Source organism: Callorhinchus milii, unplaced genomic scaffold (genome assembly GCF_018977255.1).
Source record: "Callorhinchus milii isolate IMCB2004 unplaced genomic scaffold, IMCB_Cmil_1.0 Scaffold16, whole genome shotgun sequence".
In the NCBI taxonomy this organism is placed as follows: Eukaryota; Metazoa; Chordata; class Chondrichthyes; order Chimaeriformes; family Callorhinchidae; genus Callorhinchus; species Callorhinchus milii.
In genome coordinates, this window is record NW_024704757.1 from 7,825,480 (window position 1) to 7,848,393 (window position 22,914).

At 42.3% G+C, this 22,914-nt stretch overlaps 1 protein-coding gene across 1 annotated transcript; it reads right to left on the bottom strand.

Moving 5' to 3' along the window:
* Positions 1-1,113: 1,113 nt before the first annotated feature.
* Positions 1,114-18,228, bottom strand: get4 (guided entry of tail-anchored proteins factor 4). The gene is made up of 9 exons (XM_042341254.1): positions 18,053-18,228; positions 12,223-12,301; positions 8,898-8,979; positions 7,390-7,539; positions 6,798-6,936; positions 6,036-6,176; positions 5,868-5,943; positions 4,449-4,521; positions 1,114-1,834 (listed from the first exon to the last, which is right to left on the bottom strand). Exons 1-9 carry the CDS (start codon positions 18,184-18,186, stop codon positions 1,743-1,745), a joined length of 966 nt encoding a protein of 321 aa, XP_042197188.1. The 5' UTR covers positions 18,187-18,228; the 3' UTR covers positions 1,114-1,742.
* Positions 18,229-22,914: the final 4,686 nt, after the last annotated feature.

Genomic DNA, 22,914 nt, shown 5'->3' on the forward strand with positions numbered 1-22,914 from the left:
CTCTTGAAGGTATGGATGGATTCAGCATCCACAGCCTTTATAAAGTGGCTCTCTTTATAAACTCTTTGTAAAGAGAGTTCCAGATTGAGAGCAAAAATACTTCCTGATTTCACTTTTAAAACACCTGGTTCTAATTTCTAATGTGCCGCCTTGTTTTAGATTTCTCCACCAGAGGAAATATTGAATCCCTTTATAATCTTAAATACCTCAATAAAATCAGCCCTTAACCTTCTAACTCAAGGGAATACAATCCAAGTTAATACACCCTCACCTAATAACTTAACCCTTTAAAGCCTGGTAACATTCTGGTGAACCTGCGCGGCACCCCCTCCAGGGCCAATATATCTTTCCCGAGGTGTGGTGCCAAAAACTGAACATGGTCTCTAGACGGGGTCTGACTAACGCTCTATACAGCTGAAGCATAATTTCTTCCCCTTTGTATTCCAGGCCCTTGAGATGAAGGCCAACATTTCATTCGCTTTTTTGATTACTTTTTGCACCTGGGAACTAGTCTTTAGTGATTTGTGGATATGGACACCCACAGTTCTTAAGTTTCTCCCCATTAAGAAAATATTCTGCTTTTTTTTTGATCCACTGACCTACATTGAACTCCATCTGCCACAGCTTTGTCCACTTATTCTGTCTGGCTTCTTCCTACTCCCCAAATGTCTACACAACTTACTGAGCCTCCTACCTTAGTGTCGTCTGCAAACTTGGATATAAAATGTACAAATGCTTACTTTGGCTTGCAGAGTTTGGAAAGACAATTACCACTTTATAAATCAGAAACATTCCAGCTCAAAGCAACGTTTCCAAATGTGTCACAAATGCAGGGACGACTCATTTGTTCCCCAAACCAAAATAGTGTACTTGAAAAGGAAGCATGAAAAATGCACACACATCAAGCTGTGCCGGTAAGCAGAAGAGGCATGTAATGTTTTGCCTTTGTCTATGAATATTTTGTAGGTAACATTTTTACAGTGTTGGGTTTTCTATATGCAAAACAATTCAATTATCCAAAGTGTTTATAGTATACTTGTGCTAACTACTGTATATGCAACTCCCATTTATCACTGTACAATTAAACACCTTAAATTAATAAAGGTGACAACATTCTTCTTTAATTGTTTATTGATTCAGAAATACTTCAGCTCACTTTTGTGCATGATCATTCGTACTGTGTGTAACTGCTATACCAACTAGTGAAAAGGAAATTAAATCAGGGACTGCTCATTCTTAGGCCTTTGTTCCGATACCAATTCTGGTAATGGTTATGTGTTGAATGAGAGCCACTTTGAGGGAACTGGAATGCCTCAAACACTGTTGGCAACTTGTGACTTACTTTCTTTAACTCAATAACTCAGTGTTTCAGCATCCCCCAAGAAAGCTGTGAAGTACTTAAAAGTCATAAGTAAAATAAACTAGAAAGACAAAACATGTTATTACATCAGTCAACACACAGTCAATCGAAACCAGTTCTTTTAAACTGAGAAATATAGTTTCTACTGAACATAAATAATACAGCATTTCCATTATAAACAGTAAAATGAAACATCCTATGCACCTTTTTCAGGAGAAAGGGAAAGGAGCCCTTTGCAGATGCTCAGATGTGAAACTGCCACATAAAATGTCTCAAAGTATAGCTGTGTGTTTTTCTTTCTTCTTTAGGAAGATCATTCCTTAGACACTTTAGTGGAATATCACTGTTAGACCTTTAATCAGAAAGTTAATTTTCTTTTCTTTTAGTCAAGATCAATAGGGTTGGCATCTTCTGGTCCTTCTCCATCGATGTCCTCCTCATCTCCTGCACCCATCAAGCTGTTCAAAAGATTTCCTGCACCATGAAAGGAAAAAGTATTTTGCAGTCACCTTATGAATTTGACATATCAGGTTATTAAAACTACTCAAAGTGCTTCACAGGATTTACTGTAAAATGTAGTGACTATTTTGTTGGCAAACATGGCAGACAATTTGCGCACAGCAATATCCTTCAATTAAGCACGGATCCTCTTCCTCTGGCCTTCAACCCTCACCGACCCCTCTTCTCCTCTCTCCCTCCTCCACAATACCCTCTCCTCCACACTCGATACTCTTGCCCCCATCACTTCCCGCACTGTCTCCTACTCCCGCTCCTCCCCCTGGTACACCACCCACCTCCGCTCACTGAAAAGCCAGGTGCGGGCTGCTGAACGCACCTGTGTCAAATCTGGCCTAACGGTCCACTGACAAATCTGGCTGGACCTCCTCAAAATTTACCGCTCCACTCTAGCCTCGGCCAAGTCGTCCTTCTACTCCAGGATAATCCTGGAGGCGAAGAACAACCCCAGGCTACTGTTTTCCACCACAACCCGACTCCTCCGTCCCCCCCGCCACCCCGCGCAGGTCATCTCCTCCAACCTTCACTGAGAGGAGATGCTGGATTTCCTTGAATCCAAGATCAAGGGAATTCGCTCCGCGGTCACTTCCCCTCCAACATCCACCAACCCCCCACCCCCTCACTCCCACACTCCGACTGCTACCCATCCTCCCCGACTCGTACCCGTTTCCCCACCCTCTGTCACCAAACTCATCCTATCCCTAAAACCAACCACCTGCTCCCTTGACCCCATCCCCACTCCACTCCTTATCTCCCAGCTCCACTTTCTTGCCCCACATATCACCGACATCATCAACCTGTCCCTCTCCTCTGGCTCTGTCCCCATTCCCTTAAAAACTGCCATCATCACGCCCACCCTGAAAAAACCCTCCCTTGATGCGTCGCAGCTATCAAGCTACCGGCCCATCTCCAACCTCCCCTTTCTCTCCAAGGTCCTGGAAAGAGTTGTCGCCTCCCAACTGCGCTCTTTCCCTTCCACCCATTCACTTTTCGAACCCCTTCAGTCAGGTTTCCGTGCTGCCCATAGCACAGAAACTGCCCTGGTCAAGGTCACCAATGATATCCTGACCATCTGTGACCAGGGCTCCCTCTGCCTCCTCGTCCTCCTCGACCTATCGGCAGCATTCGATACGGTCGACCACGCTATCCTACTCCACCGCTTGTCCTCCCACCTCAACCTTCAAGGCACTGTCCTTGAATGGTTTAGGTCGTACCTTTCTCACCGTCTTCACTTTGTCTCGACGAATGGCTTCTCCTCCACCCCCCGTACTGTCTCATGTGGTGTCCCTCAGGGCTCTGTCCTCGGTCCCCTCCTCTTCACCCTCTATATGCTCCCCCTTGGTGACATCATCCGCAGACATGGAGTTAACTTCCACATGTATGCGGATGACACCCAACTCTACCTTTCCTCCTCTACTCTCAACTCCACGACCACCGATGTCCTGACAGCTGCCTGTCCGACATCGAGTCCTGGACGAGAGACAACTTTCTTCAGCTCAACGTGCGAAAAACCGAGGCCCTCCTGATTGGCTCACGTCAGCGCCTCCGCACCTCAGGCGCTGACACCATCAGCATCCAAGGCTGCACTCTCCACCTCTCAAAGCCAGTCAGGAACCTCGGCGTTTTGTTCGACCCTGAGCTGTCCTTTCTCCCTCACATCCGCACCACAACTGGCACCGCCTTCCATCACCTCCGGAACATCGCCAGACTACGGCAATACCTCACCCCTCACGCTGCTGAAACCCTGGTTCACGCCTTTGTCACCTCAAGGCTGGACTATGGGAACTCTCTCCTCGCCGGCCTTCCCGCCACCTCCCTCCACAAGCTGCAGGTCATTCAGAACTCTGCAGCTCGTGTACTGTCCCGCACCAGGCTTCGGGACCACATCACTCCCACCCTCGCTCGCCTCCACTGGCTCCCCATCCCCCAGAGGATTGATTTCAAGATCCTCATCCTCACCTACAAGGCCATTCACGGCCTTGCTCCCTCCTACCTCTCCAACCTACTATCACCCTACCTACCTGCCCGTACCCTCCGTTCCTCTGGCTCCGGTCTGCTCCACGTCCCCCGCCCCAACCGCCCTACCATCGGTGGTCGGGCCTTCAGCCTCTCAGCCCCGAGGCTCTGGAACTCTATCCCCCAGTGCCTTCGCCTTGCTTCCTCCCTCTCCTCCTTCAAGGCCGGTCTCAAAACCTTTCTCTTTGACCGAGCCTTCAGCTCCCCTCTCGACTCTCTTCCCCCTCCTCGCTCCCTCCCTTCCCTCACCCTGACCATTTCCCCCCTCCTCGCTCCCTCCCTTCACCCTGACCATTTCCCCCCTCTTCGCTCCCTCCCTTCCCTCCCCTCACCCTGACCATTTCCCCCCTCCTCGCTCCCTCCCTTCCCTCCCCTCACCCTGACCATTTCCCCCCTGCTCGGGTCCTGACCCAACTGTGCAGCGCCTTGGGACGTCCTCCTGACGTGAAAGGCGCTTTATAAATGGAATCTTGTTGTTGTTGTTGTTGTACGTTCAATGAATAACAACTAGTGAAGTGGGTCACTTATCTTGGAAGATCTTTAAATTGAAACTTACCTAACAATCCCCCATAAGAAGAGGTTTGTTGTGGTGCAACCCCAAAGAAGATCTGCCCTATTCGGTCGAGATACTACAATTAAAACAACAGTAGATTTGAGTAAATATGTGCACTGAAATATCATGCCCATCTGAATCAATGGTCCCGTAAAGAATTGCAGCCAAGCAGGTAAGTCACGATTTTAAACAGAAAACACTAAGTGGACACACTTCCTTGAATAATCAAAGACCCGTAATCAGGAAGAATCAGGATCACCATTCACAAGAGTATGAACTTAGTGAAACAGAACGTTCAAGAAACCTTAAATAAATTATGGCCAATGAATAAGAAGCGCAGACTTCATCAGAAATCCTCACACTCAATCAGCTACACTTTCGAAAAACAATAGACGGATAACTATTTTATCAGAAACAAAAAATACAAGCAGGACTGTTAAAAGGCTGTTCAGCATTTTAAGATATCACTTATTTTAATGGGTGTTCAAAGAAACTGAAATTGCACGTTTGTGTTTGCTGGGTTACAGATGACTTACATTGTAATCCTCATTCAAAATGAGCATCTCCTCCATACTCAAATGGATATTTACTTCCCACTGCAAGCCTGAAATGCGTGAACGGAAGAGAGGAAATGAGGGTTCGCTTGTCCTCTTTATTAGGCTTGGATCAAATTTCCCCCCCTTTAATATTACAACCCAATTCCGTTTCCCCATCAACTACTTCCAGTGATTGAAGCAACTTGTGAAGAGAGGCGAGTGGCTTTGGGTGTGACATTTTAGCCCCGCCATTTGAAAAACAGGGACGACAGGGTCAAGCATCGACCTCACTTGTTTCTCAGGGCTCCATAAACAAATGGACTGAAAGCTTTCCCTCCAGAAAACAGCGGCGTCGGGGAAAGAAGATAAAAATAATAACATGATTAAACAGGAGTAAAATACTATAAGCGCGTTAGATTATTAGTTTATATTTTACAACTGACAATACTCAAAACTTCACTTCTGAGGATTGGCTTTTAGTTTATTTTAAAAATAGTTCAGGGATCAAAACCATTCTCCTCATGAAGATGAACATGCTGTAAAAAATACTCAAATCCTATTTTTTGATGAAGTTACATTCCACACAGCGTCAGAGGAAGAAAATGTGAGTTTTTTTTTAAAAACAACCAACAATTTAACAGGTTCTGCTTAGATCAATCAAAACATTTAAATGTTTCATTCAAGGCATCAAGAGATTTTCAGAAATGCCTTTTTTAATATGAATCCTGCCAGCCATCTCAGGCTTTGTGAAATGTTCTGAATAGTCAGCAACTCTTTTTTCCGTTTCCAGTCAAACTCCTCACACTTTCTACAAATCAGACTTAAAGTTTATTTAACTTTTTTGGACCAGATAAAACGACTACGGTATGCAAAGTTAGGGACTCACCTCAATATACATTGGATCTCTCTTTAAAGATGGCTGATACTGTTCACATAACACTGTAAAAACTGTTAGCTTCCCCCTGTGACAAAAGTAAACATGCTTACAGCTCTGAGCACATTTTTTCTTTGAAGATTTAAAAGCAAAATGATCATGTAAGAAAAAAACACTTACCCGTCCACAGCAAGTAATAAGAACCAAATAAAATTTAACAATGGTTGAACAAAAGGAGGTCCCTTCTCTATTGAGGGATGCTTCTCTGTATAAGTTGTGAAGACCATTGATGCAGTGTTTTTATTTTTTAAGCAAAGAAATCTGGAAAAAAAATCAGAATTGTATTGAGGAAACAGTCTTTGGACTCACCTGGAACAATACTACCCACAGATGACAAACAACAACTTGCATTTATTTATATAGCACCCTTCACGTAATGTGATGCCTTGTAGGGCTTAAATGCAAGGCTGAATAAAGCAAGGCTGAAGAACAGAAATGAAAGGTACTTCCATTTCTCTTCAGTCCCAAAAAAATTTTAAACACAAAAACAATTAATTTCAAAGCTATGAAAAGAGAGCTCATATATACATTAGAAGCTTGAAATTCACAATTGTTCTGATTCTGCATCCAATTCAAAGAACCTAGTTCAACATTAAAGATTGGAGTAATAAATTGATGTAGTTCAGGGCTAAAAGATCACAGATTGGTGCATTCAGCCCGGCATGAATCTACAAATGGCTGTCAAACTGAAAACTGCAAGCACATAAATCAAGCATTTCTCAACATCATTTTTGAGGGATCACATTGGGGGTCTTCATACCTCAATACCATATCCAATCATAGGGCCAACATTATAAAGAGAACCAGTCATTCCTCATCAACAAGTAGCCAAAGTCTTAATTATGAAGAAGAACATTTGTTTCCTATTTAGAAAATACTTACTGTAAGACTGCCTGAGCCACAAACATGTCCACTTCATTCCGGTAGCCTTTAAACTCAGAGTATTCTACTAACATATTTGCACAACCCTCCCCATCTGCTGAATGCAAGAAGTGATATCGAGATTCACTATAGTTTTGTTCTATATAGAGAAACAAAAAATAAGAATTGTACGTAAGAAGACTGATAAGAAAAGTGAATGGAAGCATGTATGTTACTTGTCCCTACAGAGAACAAACTTCTGAATCTGGTCAAACCACTCACTAAATAAAAGCCTTTGTTATTTTTGCACGTGGACCAATGCTATTTGGTTATCAATGAAGCAATCTGCACTTAAACAAAATGTTACAAACAACAATTCAGTCACACCTGCTCATTTAAATTAGAGTAACTGTAAGTGAATTAAACAAGTTAAGCTGACAGTGATTTAAAAGGTGACCACTTCAGGGATTCGGTGGCGTGCTGAGTTAAGCACACAATCCTTTCGCTTCTGATGCCTGATTTTTAATGCAACCTAGACTGCGCAGGTAAAAGTTCCCCTTCTCTACTGACTTGTAAATTTGGTCCCCAATACAGGTAATTTAGAAAGCCTTACCTTTCCACAATGTGATAGCTAGTAGCTGATGCAGTTTGGGGTGGCCAAGTTTTGCTGAGCCTCCACTGGACCATTTCAATGCTCTGGATACAAATGCTGCTCTCTCAGGAGAGTTTGGATCCATTAGACTAAAGAGTTTTCCAAGACTTTCTGAAGAAACACAAATTTCAACATATTTAGGGAACTAGCCTTCTGAAATTTATTCAGAGAACAGAAGACAATTGATTTTTTTTCAAATATCAGAAAATGTTCAATTTCCGGAAATGCCTGATATTCTCTGAAGAACGCAACACATTAAATAATTGAGGAACAGTGAACTAATCAAGCTAGAGAATGTTGCAACCAGTCAGTTACACAATTTCCAAGCGCCAGCTTCAATTGCTTTTTTAAATTCAAGGAATCTTCACTCCAACAATCGTTTACAGATTTGTAGAGATTTAAATCACACAAAACATTCAACCTTTTAAACTTTTTAGTAGTGCAACATTCTTCAAAATAAAAATTAAAAAAAGCAGAATCATAAATGAACATAGAAAATGTACAGGAAAGGAAAAGCTCATTGCAATCCGTCTGAATGGCCCCACAGTATAACAGTATGTACTTCTCGATTTCTCATAACCCTTAAATTAATTTCTTTGCCAACTACCTATCCAATTCCCTCTTGATAATTCTAAAAATAGTGTGCAGCATGTTCCAACTTATTTCATCCAAAAAGTTTGCTGTAGAGAAATTAGTAGGTACCTAAATCTTTTGTACCCAAACTACCAGCAGCACAGAATGTATTTTTAAACACAGAAACGGAGTAGGCCGTTCAGACCCTCAAGCCTGTTCTGCCATTCTATGGAGGGATGAATACCCTGGTGGGATGCACCCTGCTTAATGAATTCTGGAAAACATTAGGTACAGGTTGCCAAGAGCCAGTGTTTGAGCAGCAGAGGCTACTGATGAATTTGAGCCAAATAGCTTTCCATTTCAGAGAATTGCGTGGCAAGCTTACCACTGTATGTCTAGCTAAGATCATCCTATGTATTAAAGCTTTAGCTTGCAGGGTTAACAGGAGCGATGTGGTAAGAATCATTCATCCCTTCCGAGTCCTACTGTTGAACCAGGCTGAACAGCCTGTCACCAACAGTAGCCAGGAGTACTGTGTGCCTGCTGGTTCAGGAATAAGACTACCAAGAGACTGCCACAGAGGGTTGGTTTGATTTCTACATTCCATTGCTAGGCATGTCACTTTGGAACCAGCTAAAACAACATGGACTGGGAATTGTACTCAAGACCTTGCTGAAGCTTGTGGCTCATGTCCACACTTGATAGTGGATTTACCAATCCATCAGACGAGTGAACACAAGAAGTTTGCAGATTCTAAAGAGTCATCAGTATTCCCAAAGCTAGTTGCAGGAAGAGAAAAACATCTGAGTGGGTTTCTATTACTGTTCAGGAACAAACATCAATATATTTTTATGCACAATTTCTTAGGAAAAAATTAAGCATTGATATATACATACCTAAGAGTTCATCTGTAACCTTTACTTCAGACTTTTCCAAGGATTCTAAAACTAGCATGGATAAATCAGCAGCACTGTTTTGCTACAGCAGAAAATACAAAAAGAAATTATGTCAATGGAGAAGGCAACAGTCTTCAGAAAGCATTGCATAATCTACAGGGAGAATATCAGAAGCTATGGAAAAAGCTAAAGAGTAGGACCTGAAAGGTGGTGATCTCTGGATGACCCCCAGTGCTTCGTACAAGTATCAAAACAGCAGGATCAAACACATGAATGAATGGCTGGAGAAATGGTGCAGAAAGGAGGGCTTCAGGTTCCTGGAACATTTGGACCAGTTCTGGGGCAGGTGGGACCTGTACAAGGTGGATGGGTTACTCCTGAACAGGGCTGGGACCAATGTCCTCGCAGGGAGGTTAACTAGTGCTGTGGGAATTTTGAGGGGGGAAGGGAAACAGGATGTAACATCAGAGAGGAGAAACAAGTTACGTAGAGGACTGGGAGAGACAAGTAGCAATTCAATAAGCAGTAGTAATGCAATAAGCAGAAAAGGAAAGGATTAGACGGGGGAGAAATGCAGAGCAGATTCAGTCGGTCTTGGAGTTCATGTGGGTAAATGGACGGAGTGTGACAAATAGGATTAGTGAGCTGCAGGCTCAAGTTGCTACATGGGGTTATGATGTAGTAGCAATAATGGAGACCTGGCTCAAACAAGGGCAGGAATGAGAGCAGAATATTCCTGGTTATTATGCATTCAGGAGGGATAGGGAAGGAAAAGGAGGGGAGTGGCAATATTGATTAAAGACATGGTTAGCTCTGGAAAGGGATGATGAGCTAGAGGGTCCAAAAACAGAATCTATTTGGATAGAGTTAAGGAGCAGAAAAGTAGCTGTTACTTTGTTAGGTGTAAACTATAGACCACCAAATAGTGGGAAGGAGATAGACGAGCAAATTTGCAAACAGATTTCAGAAAGCGCTAAACCAATACAGTAGTGATAATGGGGGACTTCAATTATCCTAACACAGACTGGCAAAATAAGTGTAAAGGGCAAGGAGGGGGAAGGATTCCTGAAATGTGTGCAGGATAACTTTCTAGATCAGTATGTTTCCAGTCCAATGAGGAAGGAGGCAGCTCTGGATCTAGTTCTGGGGAATGAAGTGGGGTAAGTGGAGCAGGTTTCAATAGGAGAGCATCTGGACAACAATGATCACAACATCATTAGGTTTAGAGTACTTATGGAAAGGGACAAGGAATAATCAAAGGTAAAGATACTCAACTGGAAGAGCGCTATAATTTCAGTGAGTTAAAAATGGACCTAGCCAAGGTGGACTGGAAAGAAAGACTGGCAGGTAAAATAGCTAACGAGCACTGGGAAGTCTTCCAGGAGGAGATAGTTCAGGGACAGAACAAATACAAGGGGGAAAAGTAGGGCATCCAAACCTCCCTATATGATTATGGAAATTGGGATTAAAATAAACAGAAAAAGGAGGCTTATGATAAGTGTCAGGTCCAAATACAGAAGATAATCAAATAGAATATAGAAAGTACAGAGGAGAAGTGAAAAAGGAAATAAGAGGGGCGAAGAGATTGTATGAGAAAAGAATAGCGGGTAACATAAAAGGGAACCCTAAGGTACTTTATAAGCATATAATGAATAAACGGTTGGTTAAAAGTACGGTCGGTCCAATTAGGGACCAAAGAAGAAATCTTCTTGTGAAGGCGGAGGGCATGGCTGACACACTGAATGAGTAGTTTGCATCTGTCTTCACAAAAGAAGGGGATGCAGCCAATACCACAGTATTGGAGGAGAGTGTAGAAAAATTGGATAAGATAAGAATAAACCGAGAGGAGGTACTAAAAAGGTTGACTGTGCTCAAGGTAGATAACTCATCGAGGGGATGGGTTGCATCCTAGGTTACTGAGGGAAGTAAGGGTGGAAATAGCAGAGGCTCTGGCCACAAAAAGAAGTACTGCCCTGTACAAAAAGGGGCAGAGGATAAACCTGGGAACCACGGGCCAGTCAGCCTAATGCAAGTAGTGGGGCAACTTCTAGAGACTATAATCAGGGACAAAATAAATTTTCACTTAGAAAAATATAGGTTAATAAAGGACAGCCAACATGGGTTTGTTAAAGACAAATCGTGTCAAACAAACCTGATAAGAGTTTTTTGATGAAGTAACGGAGAGGGTGGATGAAGGTAGTGCAGTTGATGTAGTTTGTATGATTTTCAAAAGGGTTTGATATTAAACAAGGAAAAGTAGTAAACAGTGAGGAGGATAGTAGACAACTGCAAAAGGTCATAGATAGACTGGTAAAATGGGCAGACACTCGGCAGATGAAGTTTAATGTGGAGAAAGGCGAAGTGGGACATTTTGGGAGGAAGAATGAGGAGATACAATATAAGCTGATGGTACAATCTTAAAGGGGGTGAAGGAACAGAGAGATATGGGGTTCATAGACGTAACTCATTGAAAGTGGCAGGACAGGTAGATAAGGCTGTTAAAAAGTATACAGGATACTAGGCTTTATAAACAGGGGCATAGAATATAAAAGTCAGGAAGTTATGATGAACCATTATAAAACACTGGTTAGGCCTCAGCCAGAGACTGTGTTCAGTTCTGGGCCCCACACTTTAGGAAGGATGTCAAGGCATTGGAGAGGGTGCAAAGGAGATTTACCAGGATGGTACCAGGAATGAGGAGCTTCAGTTATCAGGAGAGGCGAGAGAAGCCGGGATTATTCTCTTTGGAGCAGAGAAGGTTAATAGAAGTTTTAAAATTATGCTTGGAGAAGAAATCTTTTCACATAGTAAGTTGTTTGGATCTGGAATGCATTGCCTGAAAGGGTGGTGGAAGCCGATTCGGTAACAACTTTTAAGAGAGAAGTAGATAATTATTTGGGGAGGGCAAGTTTGCAGGGCTATGGTGAGAGAGCGGGGGAGTGGGATTGATTTGGATAGCTCTTTTCATGATCCGGCACAGACACGATGGGCCGAATGGCCTCCTTCGTTGCTGTATAATTCTATGATTTAACGCTGAGTATTGACATACAGAGAAGCAGCAACCACCACTATTGGCTGTTGCTATGAAATTTGTTTTTTGCCTGCATATTAAACCCATCCAATATTGTTCAGAGCCTTATGGTTATTGATAAAGATAATACACAATTTCAATTTTTTAGCTGCAGGTGCTAAAATATTGGGCCTTAGGTTGATCAAGAGACTATGTACATGCAATAATCAAAATAACACACACTCAATAATTGTTAGTGCAATACTTAAGCAGTTAATATTCGGACATTATGAAATTCTTGAAAACAATCATTACCTGGCTGTGACTGAAGAAGAGCAACGCTCCAGAATACATAAGCTCCCTAGCTTCAGCATGTTTACCCTGTGACATATACCTGTAAAAAGGCAAAATTATCTTTAAAAGAAACCAGCAAGGATTTGCTTGCTACACGTTTAAGTGCTGCAAAAGAGAGCATCAAAGAGACTTTAAAGCTGCATCTGCACTCTCCAAGGGTAATATAATCACTATTGATATTTATATTTTCCATTCAAAGCTACAACATGTTTTCATTTAAAAATTAAATCTGTTTTTATTATTTACCATAGTGAAGAAGAGTTTGGGAGATTGTTTTTGAAAAGTAGGGAAGAGAACTAATTACCACTGAATTCAGCAATAGGTGTTAGACCAGCTACACACAAGAAAATATGACTCAATATTATCAGGTCCTTCAGAAAATCTAGCCTTTGCTGCTAGACATTTAAACGGGAGAAGCAACTCAATTCTTTATATGACAATACTTGATTAACTCTTGCATTTGAAATAGCACTCACCCCATCAACAAAACATCTTTGTTTCACAGGATTTTACTGTAAAGTCTGGGGCAATAATAATAGGTGGACGCAGCAGCCAATTTACATACAGAAATGTGGTATAAACTGTCATCAAGTGAACAATCATTTTTTTTATCTGTACGTTTGTTGGCCACTAGGAGAAACTCCTTTATCTTTTCAAATAGTATCATGAGATTTTTTAACTTCCACCTGAACAGACAACCATCTCAGCCTTTCATCCGAATGATGAAGGATGAATAAAATGGGGAGAGATGGGAGGAGAAGAGGAAATAGTCACCAAGCTTTTGAATTAGAAGCAAACATCTTTAATCATGATCACTTGTAACAATGGGGTTGATTTAGTAATATATTTGATATTCAACACAATGAATATAACAGGATGTGAAAGGAGGATCACAATACTGTTCTCAGCAGCAATGTCTTGGAACCAGGATCACTGCATTACATTTGTGGATTGTAACTATCAACTTCTGGTTATTGGCTTTTTACTCAGAAAATCTATAAAAATTCCAATGTACTATTTCCTCTTCCTTTAACAAACAATCATCAAGAAAACTGCACATTCAGGTACATGTGGTGTGCCAAATATCAAACATACTGGGTACAGTAGATCTGTCATTGCTGGGAAGTAAAGTACTGAGACCCGGCATCAAAATCTAAAGCATGTGCAGCAATGTTCCTTTACTTAAATCAAGACCTCACGCTTTCTGTCCATTCTGGCAATGGACCATACCCCATATGTTTTTGATACCCCATCTACAACAACAACAACAACAAGATTCCATTTATAAAGCACCTTTCACGTCAGGAGGACGTCCCAAGGCGCTGCACAGTTGGGTCAGGACCCGAGCAGGGGGGAAATGGTCAGGGTGAGGGGAGTGAAGGGAGGGAGCGAGGAGGGGGAAATGGTCAGAGTGAGGGGAGGGAAGGGAGGGAGCGAGGAGGGGGGAAATGGTCAGGGTGAGGGGAGGGAAAGGAGGGAGCGAGGAGGGGGAAGAGAGTCGAGAGGGGAGCTGAAGGCTCGGTCAAAGAGAAAGGTTTTGAGACCGGCCTTGAAGGAGGAGAGGGAGGAAGCGGCAAAGGCACTGGGGGATGGAGTTCCAGAGCCTCGGGGCTGAGAGGCTGAAGGCCCGACCACCGATGGTAGGGCGGTTGGGGCGGGGGACGTGGAGCAGACCGGAGCCGGAGGAACGGAGGGTACAGGCGGGTAGGTAGGGGGATAGTAGGTTGGAGAGGTAGGAGGGAGCAAGGCCATGGATGGCCTTATAGGTGAGGATGAGGATCTTGAAATCAATCCTCTGGGGGATGGGGAGCCAGTGGAGGCGAGCGAGGGTGGGTGTGGTGTGGTCCCGAAGCCTGGTGCGGGACAGTACAGTACTAATTTGTATAGTGCCTTTCCCGACGTGAAAGGCACTATACAAATGTAATCTTGTTGTTGTAATTTGATATCACCCACGGGCATAGTGGAGGCGGTTTAGGTAAAAATACAGCAATAATGATGCAATTATTAACAGCAAAACTAACACAAACAGGAAATCCAATTGGTTAAACAAGACACAGACAATGAATAAACTGATGGAGAAGTCAGTGCAACACACCAAGAAACACAGGCAATTGTCTGGGAACAGGTAACTTGTGTACCCTCTTAGCCAGTTAAAGGTGTGGGGATACACAAACGCACACACACATATATGGTGAAAAGTGCAGTCATCACTTCAGTACTTTACAAACATCAATGGCAATGGTGGTCTGTAACCCAGACATCCATTATTCTCTGTAAAACTACAGAGTACCATACAATGGAGCTCTGTTTTGAAAGTATGGCCTCCAGATTCCCTTTTGCATTGTACAACAAAAGGATTGCATTTGGCAATATCCACCCTGTTCAGCTTTTTCAGGGCTGAATAACAATTACAGGCATTGAGACCTCACTGTGTTCAATAGGCTTATATTTAAAAATTACAGTTTCCAACTTATGTACAGCAATGTCCCACAGAGATGAAGTGAATGATCAATGTTATCCAGGGATTGGTAGCCATGACATCGAGAGAAACTCCTTTCTCGTTTTGAATAGTATCATGGGATATTTAACATCCACCTGAACAAACAGATGTAACCTTGGTTTAAGTTCTTAACCGAGGTTGGCACCATTGAAAATGAAGCACTCCCCCAGCACTGTACTATCCACGGTTTATCCTGACCAAAACTTAGTTTTATATTTTGCGATTTACATAACTTGTGAGACACTGCATGTACAGATTAGAGGTGCGTTTGCCTGATAAAGTGACTACACTTCAAAGTAACTTTCTACTTTGAGGTGTGAAAAGGCGTTCTATCCAATGCAAGTATTGTTAATTCAGTGAAAGTCACACAACATCTAATTAGCATTAGCTTGAGTTTATTGTGAGTTTGAGGAACAACTTTAAAGGAAAAAAAGTAAAATTTTACCAAATACTTCTATTACTTTCAAAATCTCTACTGTAATTATCTACAGCAAAAGATAAAAATGTTACACATCTGAAAATATCAGTCACATCCCCTACCACATGAACAACTCCTGAAGCCTTGTCACTATGGCAACAACCATGAGTATTATTTGCACAGAACTTATGTTTTAAAATTGTAAAATGATTCTATTGTCGGTATCCTATTGCCACATTCAACAAACAGTTGGAAATTACTGGTTTTATTTCATACCCGAGAAAGATCATCAAATTCTGGCATATCGACTCCATCCAAGAATTATTTTTCAGGTCTGAAATAATTTATCCAATAATTTATCAGCGTTGGCACAGTGTCTCTTATGTATTTCAATAATCTGCACCATCCAGTGGTTATGTTCACTTCAGTTTTACACTGGACAAAATTGAACCAGAATGTGCAGGAGGGTCATTAGTGATGTGTATCATTAGGGGAATAATGTATATCAAGTGTATAATAATGTATTTTATTAAATAAATTGTATCATTTAATTTAAATTAGGGAATTTAAAGGGTAGTAGATACAGAGAAACTATTTCCTCTGGTGGGGGAATCCAGAACAAGGGGGCCTAATCTTAAAATTAGAGCTAGAAGTGAAATCAGGAGGCAGTTTTTCTCCCAAAGGATAGTAGAAATCTGGAACTCTCTCCCCCAAAAGGCTGTGGATGCTGGATCCATTCAAATTTTCAAGACTGAGGTGGATAGGTATTTGTTAGCTAAGGGTATCAAGGACGGATAATTGGAGTTTAGGTACAGATCAGCCAAAGTCTTACAGAATGGCAGAACAGGCTTGAGGGGCTGAATGGCCTTCATTCCATTGTTGTTTCTATGTACCTATACCAGAGGTTCTCAAATGTGCACCAAGGCTGTGTGAATCGAAAACAAGCAAATTGGGAGTTTAGGAGAATTGTTTTCACTCACAGAGTATTTAGCATATTTATGATATGGAATGCCCTGCCTGTTTGATGCCAATGCCACAAGAGCATTCAAAAGGGATCAAGATGAATACCTACAAAGGAGTAAACTACATAGATAAATTATGGAGAAAGGGCAGGTAAATGGGACTGAAAGGATTGCTCTTAAAAAAAAGCTTGCACAGACACAATGGATTGTAAATTTCTATGCTTCTATGGCATGGATGGGGTTACGGGTGGAGGTATCTTGTGCAGGTGAGAATTTAATGCCTGGATGGATATCATTTAAATGCTCTACCAGATTCGCATCTCGGGGGTCATGATATAATGAGACTATACATTTCCCATAAAATCTTCAAATTGTTTTGTTGTACAGTATGATGCCCACCTGAGCTGTGGAAAATAATTAGCATCACAGTTTGAGTATCACAATATTGAGTGATGTTCTCCTGGGAGCAGTGGAACAATTTAAGTAACAAACATTGAAGTGTTTGGGCTTAAAATCTTTCTTAGAGTACACACGAATGTGCAGGACTGGAAAGGACAATTGTGGCCAGCTCAATATTTGACCTAAGTGCTGAATAAGCCTTGCAATCGCACAATGCAGCCGTTCACATTGTGGTCAACACATTTTAGGCCTTCTTGACCTATAAACAGTAGCATGGAGTCTTTTCTTCCAGTTTAGGAGACTACTACAGACTTTTTCACTTGTCTTTTTTTCTCTCTGCTGCCCCTCAATACTCGTAATTAATAATATAATAATCCTTGGCGTATTATATTGAGATGTCTCAAAGCGCTTCACAGAATATACCGTCTGTAAAGTGTAGTGACTGTGTCATTTGTGGGTGAAACCTGGTAGCCAATTGCCAAGACCTTGAGCCTAAGAAGCTATCAGCAGCAGGGAGACATTTAAAGCCACGGGTTTACCAGAGGATGGTCAGCTGCCTATTCCGTCCCCGACGGAAGCACACGTCCATCTCTCCTTGTAAAATCTGTGACTTTAAACCTTATTGCAAGGGTGACTGAAGGTTGAAGCTATCTGCGGGGGTGGTGAAGGGAGGAACACAGACAGACATGGTTGCCAGAAATAAAATGACGTTTGGAGCCCCAAAATCAACCGAATCCCAGCCCAAACGCAGCCCAATGTTGTGCGCTGCCTCCTTACGGGTTAGCAGAGTGGCCGATTTAAGTTAGCGCTTTGGAAACTGTAAGAAAACAATAATAATCCTTGCATTCGATACAGCGCCTGGTCACGTCTTCTAAGACGCCTAAAGCGCTTCCTTCCTTCGCGGGATTATACCGTGAAGTGAATTGACCGTATATTTTGCCGGAGAAACGATTTACGTTCATTTTTTTTAAAAAAAAGGTCTGCGGGCGGGCGGCGGGCGGTGGGGGTAAAAAAAAAGATTTTGTTGGGTTTAAATTCAAAACGTTTCTTTTCTTGTTAAAAAAAAATTAGCCACAGTACCACAAACAACAAAAAAAAACACGACCCAAATTTGGTCGTGAACCGGGCCCAATCCGGCCATAGTGACCACACACTCACACTCACCACACACACACACACACACGGGCGGACATGACAGCGCGACCGCCCGCCCCCTGACTGACAGGCGGGTCGGCCAACCGCGCCGCGCCACCTCACAATGGACAGCCGCGACGCAGCGAATGAGCGCGGAGAGAAGCCGGGAAGGGGCGGGCGGACCCGGACTAGCAGGTTAGGCTGTGATGCCGCGTAACCCCTCCGTCCCCTCAGCAGTGAGGTTAGGCTGCGGCGCTGTGCCGTGGGGGGGGGGGGGGGGGAGAGAGCGCGCGCCAAGAAGGATCTGGAAAGCGGCGGCCGAGCCCGGGCCTCGAGGCCGCGGCCGCTTCATCCTCCGCCGGCAGCTCGCTCCCTTACCGGAAGAACAGGGTTCGGTACATCTGATGAGCCTCGTAGTAGTCGCCCTTCTCCACGCTGGCCCGGAGTTTGGTCTCCACCCGCTGCACTCCTCCCCGGTTCCTGCAACACTTGGGCAGCTCCGCGTCCGCCATTGCTGCTCGCAGCCAAGGTCAGAGGGCACAGCTCCGGCCTGACGTCACTGTACGGCGTCCCCGCACGCCTGTGCTCGCCCCGCCCACTTTCACCTCGCGCCAAAGTCGCTTCTCGACAGCGTCAGCGGATCATCTGCAGATGTCAAAATGGTTTTGGGGTTCAGGTGAAGAGCAAATCAGACAGTCTGGTTTGTCCGGGAAACTTTACCCCACCCCGGGGGGTAGGAGCCTTCTCTTCACGTCAGTGAACGGTCAGCCAGGTGGGCATCCGACACGTGCGGAAACCCATCGCCGTACTTAGAGGAGTATAACAACAATATTATAATAATAATAATCCTCGCATCTGATACAGTGCCCTTATCGCATCTTCTGGATGTCTCAAACGGAGTTCCAGGCATCCCATCCACACACGGAAATCCCAGAGATAAGATTATTGGTCCCTTCCTTGCCGGTTCTATTCCTCCCTCCCCGGTCCGGCACGCACACAGGCAGTGAGTTTTGCTTGGTCTTGTGGAGTCCTGTAGCTCAGGGGTTAGAGCACTCGCTTTGCAAGTGAGAGACCTGAGTTCAATTCCAGGCAGAGGGCGAAACCTTGGGCAAGTTTCCTTACTCCACACAGAGCCTAATAATAATCCCTCCAAAACCAAAAACAACAATAAATTGGTCATTTTCAATCCACGACTGTTTGTGGGACATTGCTGTGTGCAATTGGCTGCTGCGTTTGCCCACAAATATACAGTCAATTCACTTTACAGTGTGTTCTGTGAAGCGCTTTGGGACGTCCTCCCAACGTGAAAAGCGCTATATCAAATGCAAGGATTATTATTATTTATTATAGGTTTGTGTGGCACTGACTGCCCTCCAGCACCTGGGATCCTGAAAAGCAAGTGCAATAGGGTAATTCATTCCATTGTTGTTAATAATAATACTTGCATTTGGGATAGTGTCCCTTTCACTTCAGAAGGATGTCCCAAAACGCATCACAGGAGTTACTGTCAAAGCGTAATATCTGTAGTTGTAGGCAAATGAGCCAGGACACCGGGAAAAACTCACTTCCCTTTTCAAGTAGCTCCTAACATCCAGCTAAACAGGCAGAAAAGACCTCTTTAACATCTCATGGAACAATGACAATATAACACACCCCCTAGCGATGCATTGAAGTGTCAACCCACAACCGCCAGAGAAGCATCACATCCAAATCCAATCCTTCTCTCGCCCAATGCCCACCCATCATTTTTCCTCCCAGTGCCAAGGGTAGCACCCAAACAGAACAATTTGGAGGTTTCAGGGATAGATATATTCTTGAGATCACAGCAATAGTTTCACCCAGTGCACAGCCCCCAGTGACAAGGTTGAATTCAACTTGCACACATGAACATTCCTCATGCATGTTTTTGGAAATATTATGGTGCAGGTTGCCAGATTACCTTTATGGAATGTATGAATATTTGTGAAGAACTTTCATTCAGATTAAGAGGGTGATCTGGAGTCCATAATAGGTAGATAATACATTGCAGCTATAGAAGGAGAACTATTTGCTTATTCTATAATAATGCCTGATAATCCCTCAGAAAAAAATTAGTCATTTCAATCCTCTTTGTGAGACGCTGCTGTGTGCAATTGGCTGCCGCATTTCACCCACAGATAATAATAATCCTTGCATTTGATATAGCGCTTTTCATGTCAGGAGGACGTTCCAAAGCGCTTTACAGAACACACTGTAAAGTGAATTGACTGTATATTTGTGGGTGAACGCGGTAGCCAATTGCGCACAGCAATGTCCCACAAACAGTCGTAGATTGAAAATGACCAATTTATTATTGTTTAATAGTCATTTACAGTCATTTCACTTTAGTCTATTCTGTGAAGTGCTTTGAGACATCTAGAAGACGTGAAAAGTCTATATCAAATGCAAGGATTTATTATTATACTTTGCTGTTTACAAATCATTCCAGACCAAAGATCCTGAGATTATCTATACTCAACAAATGCAATTTTACCACAAAATATAGGCTCTGAATGCTAATTTGCAGAGCAAAATGTGTGCTTATGAGAATCAGATTTACAAGATACAACAAGATCACATTTGTATGGTGCCTTTCACATCGGAAGGACTTCCCAGCACAACTTGCAACACAATTCTGTTTTGAATAGCAAACATTACATCAAAAGGTAGTTTTATCTTTTAGCAAATAACCCTGACCAACTTCTTCAGAATTGTTTTCTTGTCCAATTTACACAAATGTGCTTTCTGCAATTTTTAAAGTCAGTAAATTTTAAATGTTTTTAAAAGTGTGTTGTAGAAAATGCCTCAAGTACAAAATATACGTACTTTTGAGAAACTACTTATTCCCGTTTTAGAATGATTTTCATACATCATACACATATGGGGAAATGAACCATCCCCTGGCCTGGCTTCACTCTTCCATAACTGACTGACAACAGGTGTGCAGCAGAAATTCACTTCCGATCTCTCTGGCTTATAGCAGAGGAACGTTTTTATGAATCCAGATACTTATCCTACTACTGAACATGTAAACTATTTCCTCATGGCGCCTCATGGGAACATTTGGGATTAGTGGATTGCACAATTCTATCATAAGTGGGACCCCTTGCTCTGGTTCCAGTTATGTAGATGAACTGTTGAGGGCAGTGAAATGGTTATGGTAGGCATGTCAGTCTCCAAATCTAATAGTTCACTGTGCTCCCTGTATTACTAACATGCAATTCTATCATTAACAAATATGAAAAGCGGGTTCATTTTCTATTATCTTGCCCTTTTCTAACTTGATTTATGGTCTTCAGAATCTACCAAGTATAAATTTGACCCAAGCCTCACAGACGCCTTGTTTCAGCAGATGAGTGTGGACCATGCAAATGTCCCAAGACCGGAAAAGACCGTGACATTCTTTGTGCTGCTCCTGTGGAGCTGGTAGTTTTTTTAAAGAACAAACACAACTTAGCATCAAGGCAAAACTTGACACCAGCTATTGTAAAGAAAGCTGCTGTTACTCAGTTTAGCAATCCACAAGAACAGTATACCGCAGAGAGCTAGGACTGAAGGGCATCATTCCTGCACAAGCAGCTTCAAAGGAAAATACTTTTGTAGCCGACTCATTATATTTGCTGTGAAAATTTGATTTTCATTTCCACAAATAAACAAATGTGCACTAGTTATATTTTATTGCACACACTCCACTGGTTAATAGATGAAACTGAATATGCTGATTCTATAAACAATTACTACATCCCCATTGAATCAATCTATGATAAATGAAACAAAACAAAGAATGTATTCCATGATTTGCATCATCGTTGATGTGCTCAAGATTGTGCACACATTTGGTCTAATGTGATCATGGTTAGCTTTCTAACCAGATTGTCCAAGGTTAGGATTAATAGAGTACTGACCAAAAGGTCATTTCCCAGTCTGAGTGAGCTGATCAGTTGCTTTAGTATGGGGCCATAATACTACTTGAATTTAACACCGCTGAATACTCATTTCCAATTCAGTAATTGGAAATCCTCTCTCCAGCTAGAGAGTGCGTACACGTGCTCAAAGATCAGAAAAAATCGGGCTCAACTTTGATACTCTCCATTCAAAATTGTAATTTTATGCTAAAAGACCAAGTGGAATAAAATCAGACCTATAAACATTTAAAGGGTTCCTTTGTTCATAACTGTAAAGTTGCATATTACAATGGATAAATGCAATAGTACTAACACTACTGTCAGAATTAACAATAAGCAATATAACAAACTGCAGACAAACCTTGCACAACAATGTATCACAGCTGGAAATAGTCAAGTTCTATTGATGTTCAGAAAGCAGTTCACAGAACAATAAATGATATCCTCAGATAGGATCTGCTTAATAAAGCATTGTTGTGGTCTTCATTTACCAGCTTCTAAAAAACAACATTGAATTCTAATGAAAATAAATCCAATCTTTAATGCAGATCTTAGCATTAAATTATTCAATATGTTGCAGTTGGTTTAAAAACTGATAAACTTAGTTACATCAATTCAAACAGTGGTTACAGTGTAGTTAGTATCTGGAGTGGATGTTTTGATTTTCTCTGGACCTTGCAGTAGAGAACAAGTAACCAATCGCTATAATAATCCTTGCATTTGATATAGCGCGTCATCATGTCTTCAAGATATCTCAAAGTGCTTCACAGAATATACTTCAAAGTGAATGGATTGCATATTCGTGGGTGAAATGCAGCAGCCAATTGGACACAGCAATGCACCACAAAGTCGTGGATTGAGTGACCAAACTATTATTTAAAATTTATTTTTTTGAAGGGATTATTACCCCTGGAAAAGCAATCTGCCAATCAACTTAACAACCGGGTTCCTACTTACTGCAAGGTAAACAGAGGCGTGTGGAGTAAGGAAACTTGCCCTACCCAGGAATCGAACCCTGATCCTCTCGCTTGCAAGACAATTGCTTGAACCAATATGCCACAGGACTCCTGGCTATGGCCAGCAGATAAGATTATGTGACTTGTGCTTTAAAGTGTCACAATTTCAGGATGTGTTGATCACATTTCACACTCACTGACTCAAGTTGAATCAGGTTGCAAAAATGTCTTCTGAATCTCATTGTTTCCTAATGATTTGTACAACTCACACAATGCTCTATTTCCATTTAACCCTATTGACTACAAATCACCTTTTCATTATACTTGGCTGACTGCACAAACCCTAATGTTCTTTTATCCA

Excerpts from the sequence above, each read along its gene's own strand:
- get4 (XM_042341254.1), bottom strand. The coding sequence starts at position 18,186 with ATGGCGGACGCGGAGCTGCCCAAGTGTTGCAGGAACCGGGGAGGAGTG. Across the intron at positions 12,302-18,052 it reads TACCGAACCCTGTTCTTCCG|GTATATGTCACAGGGTAAAC; the intron begins GTAAGGGAGCGA and ends GCCTTTTTACAG. Across the intron at positions 5,944-6,035 it reads TTATTACTTGCTGTGGACGG|GGGGAAGCTAACAGTTTTTA; the intron begins GTAAGTGTTTTT and ends CTTTTGTCACAG.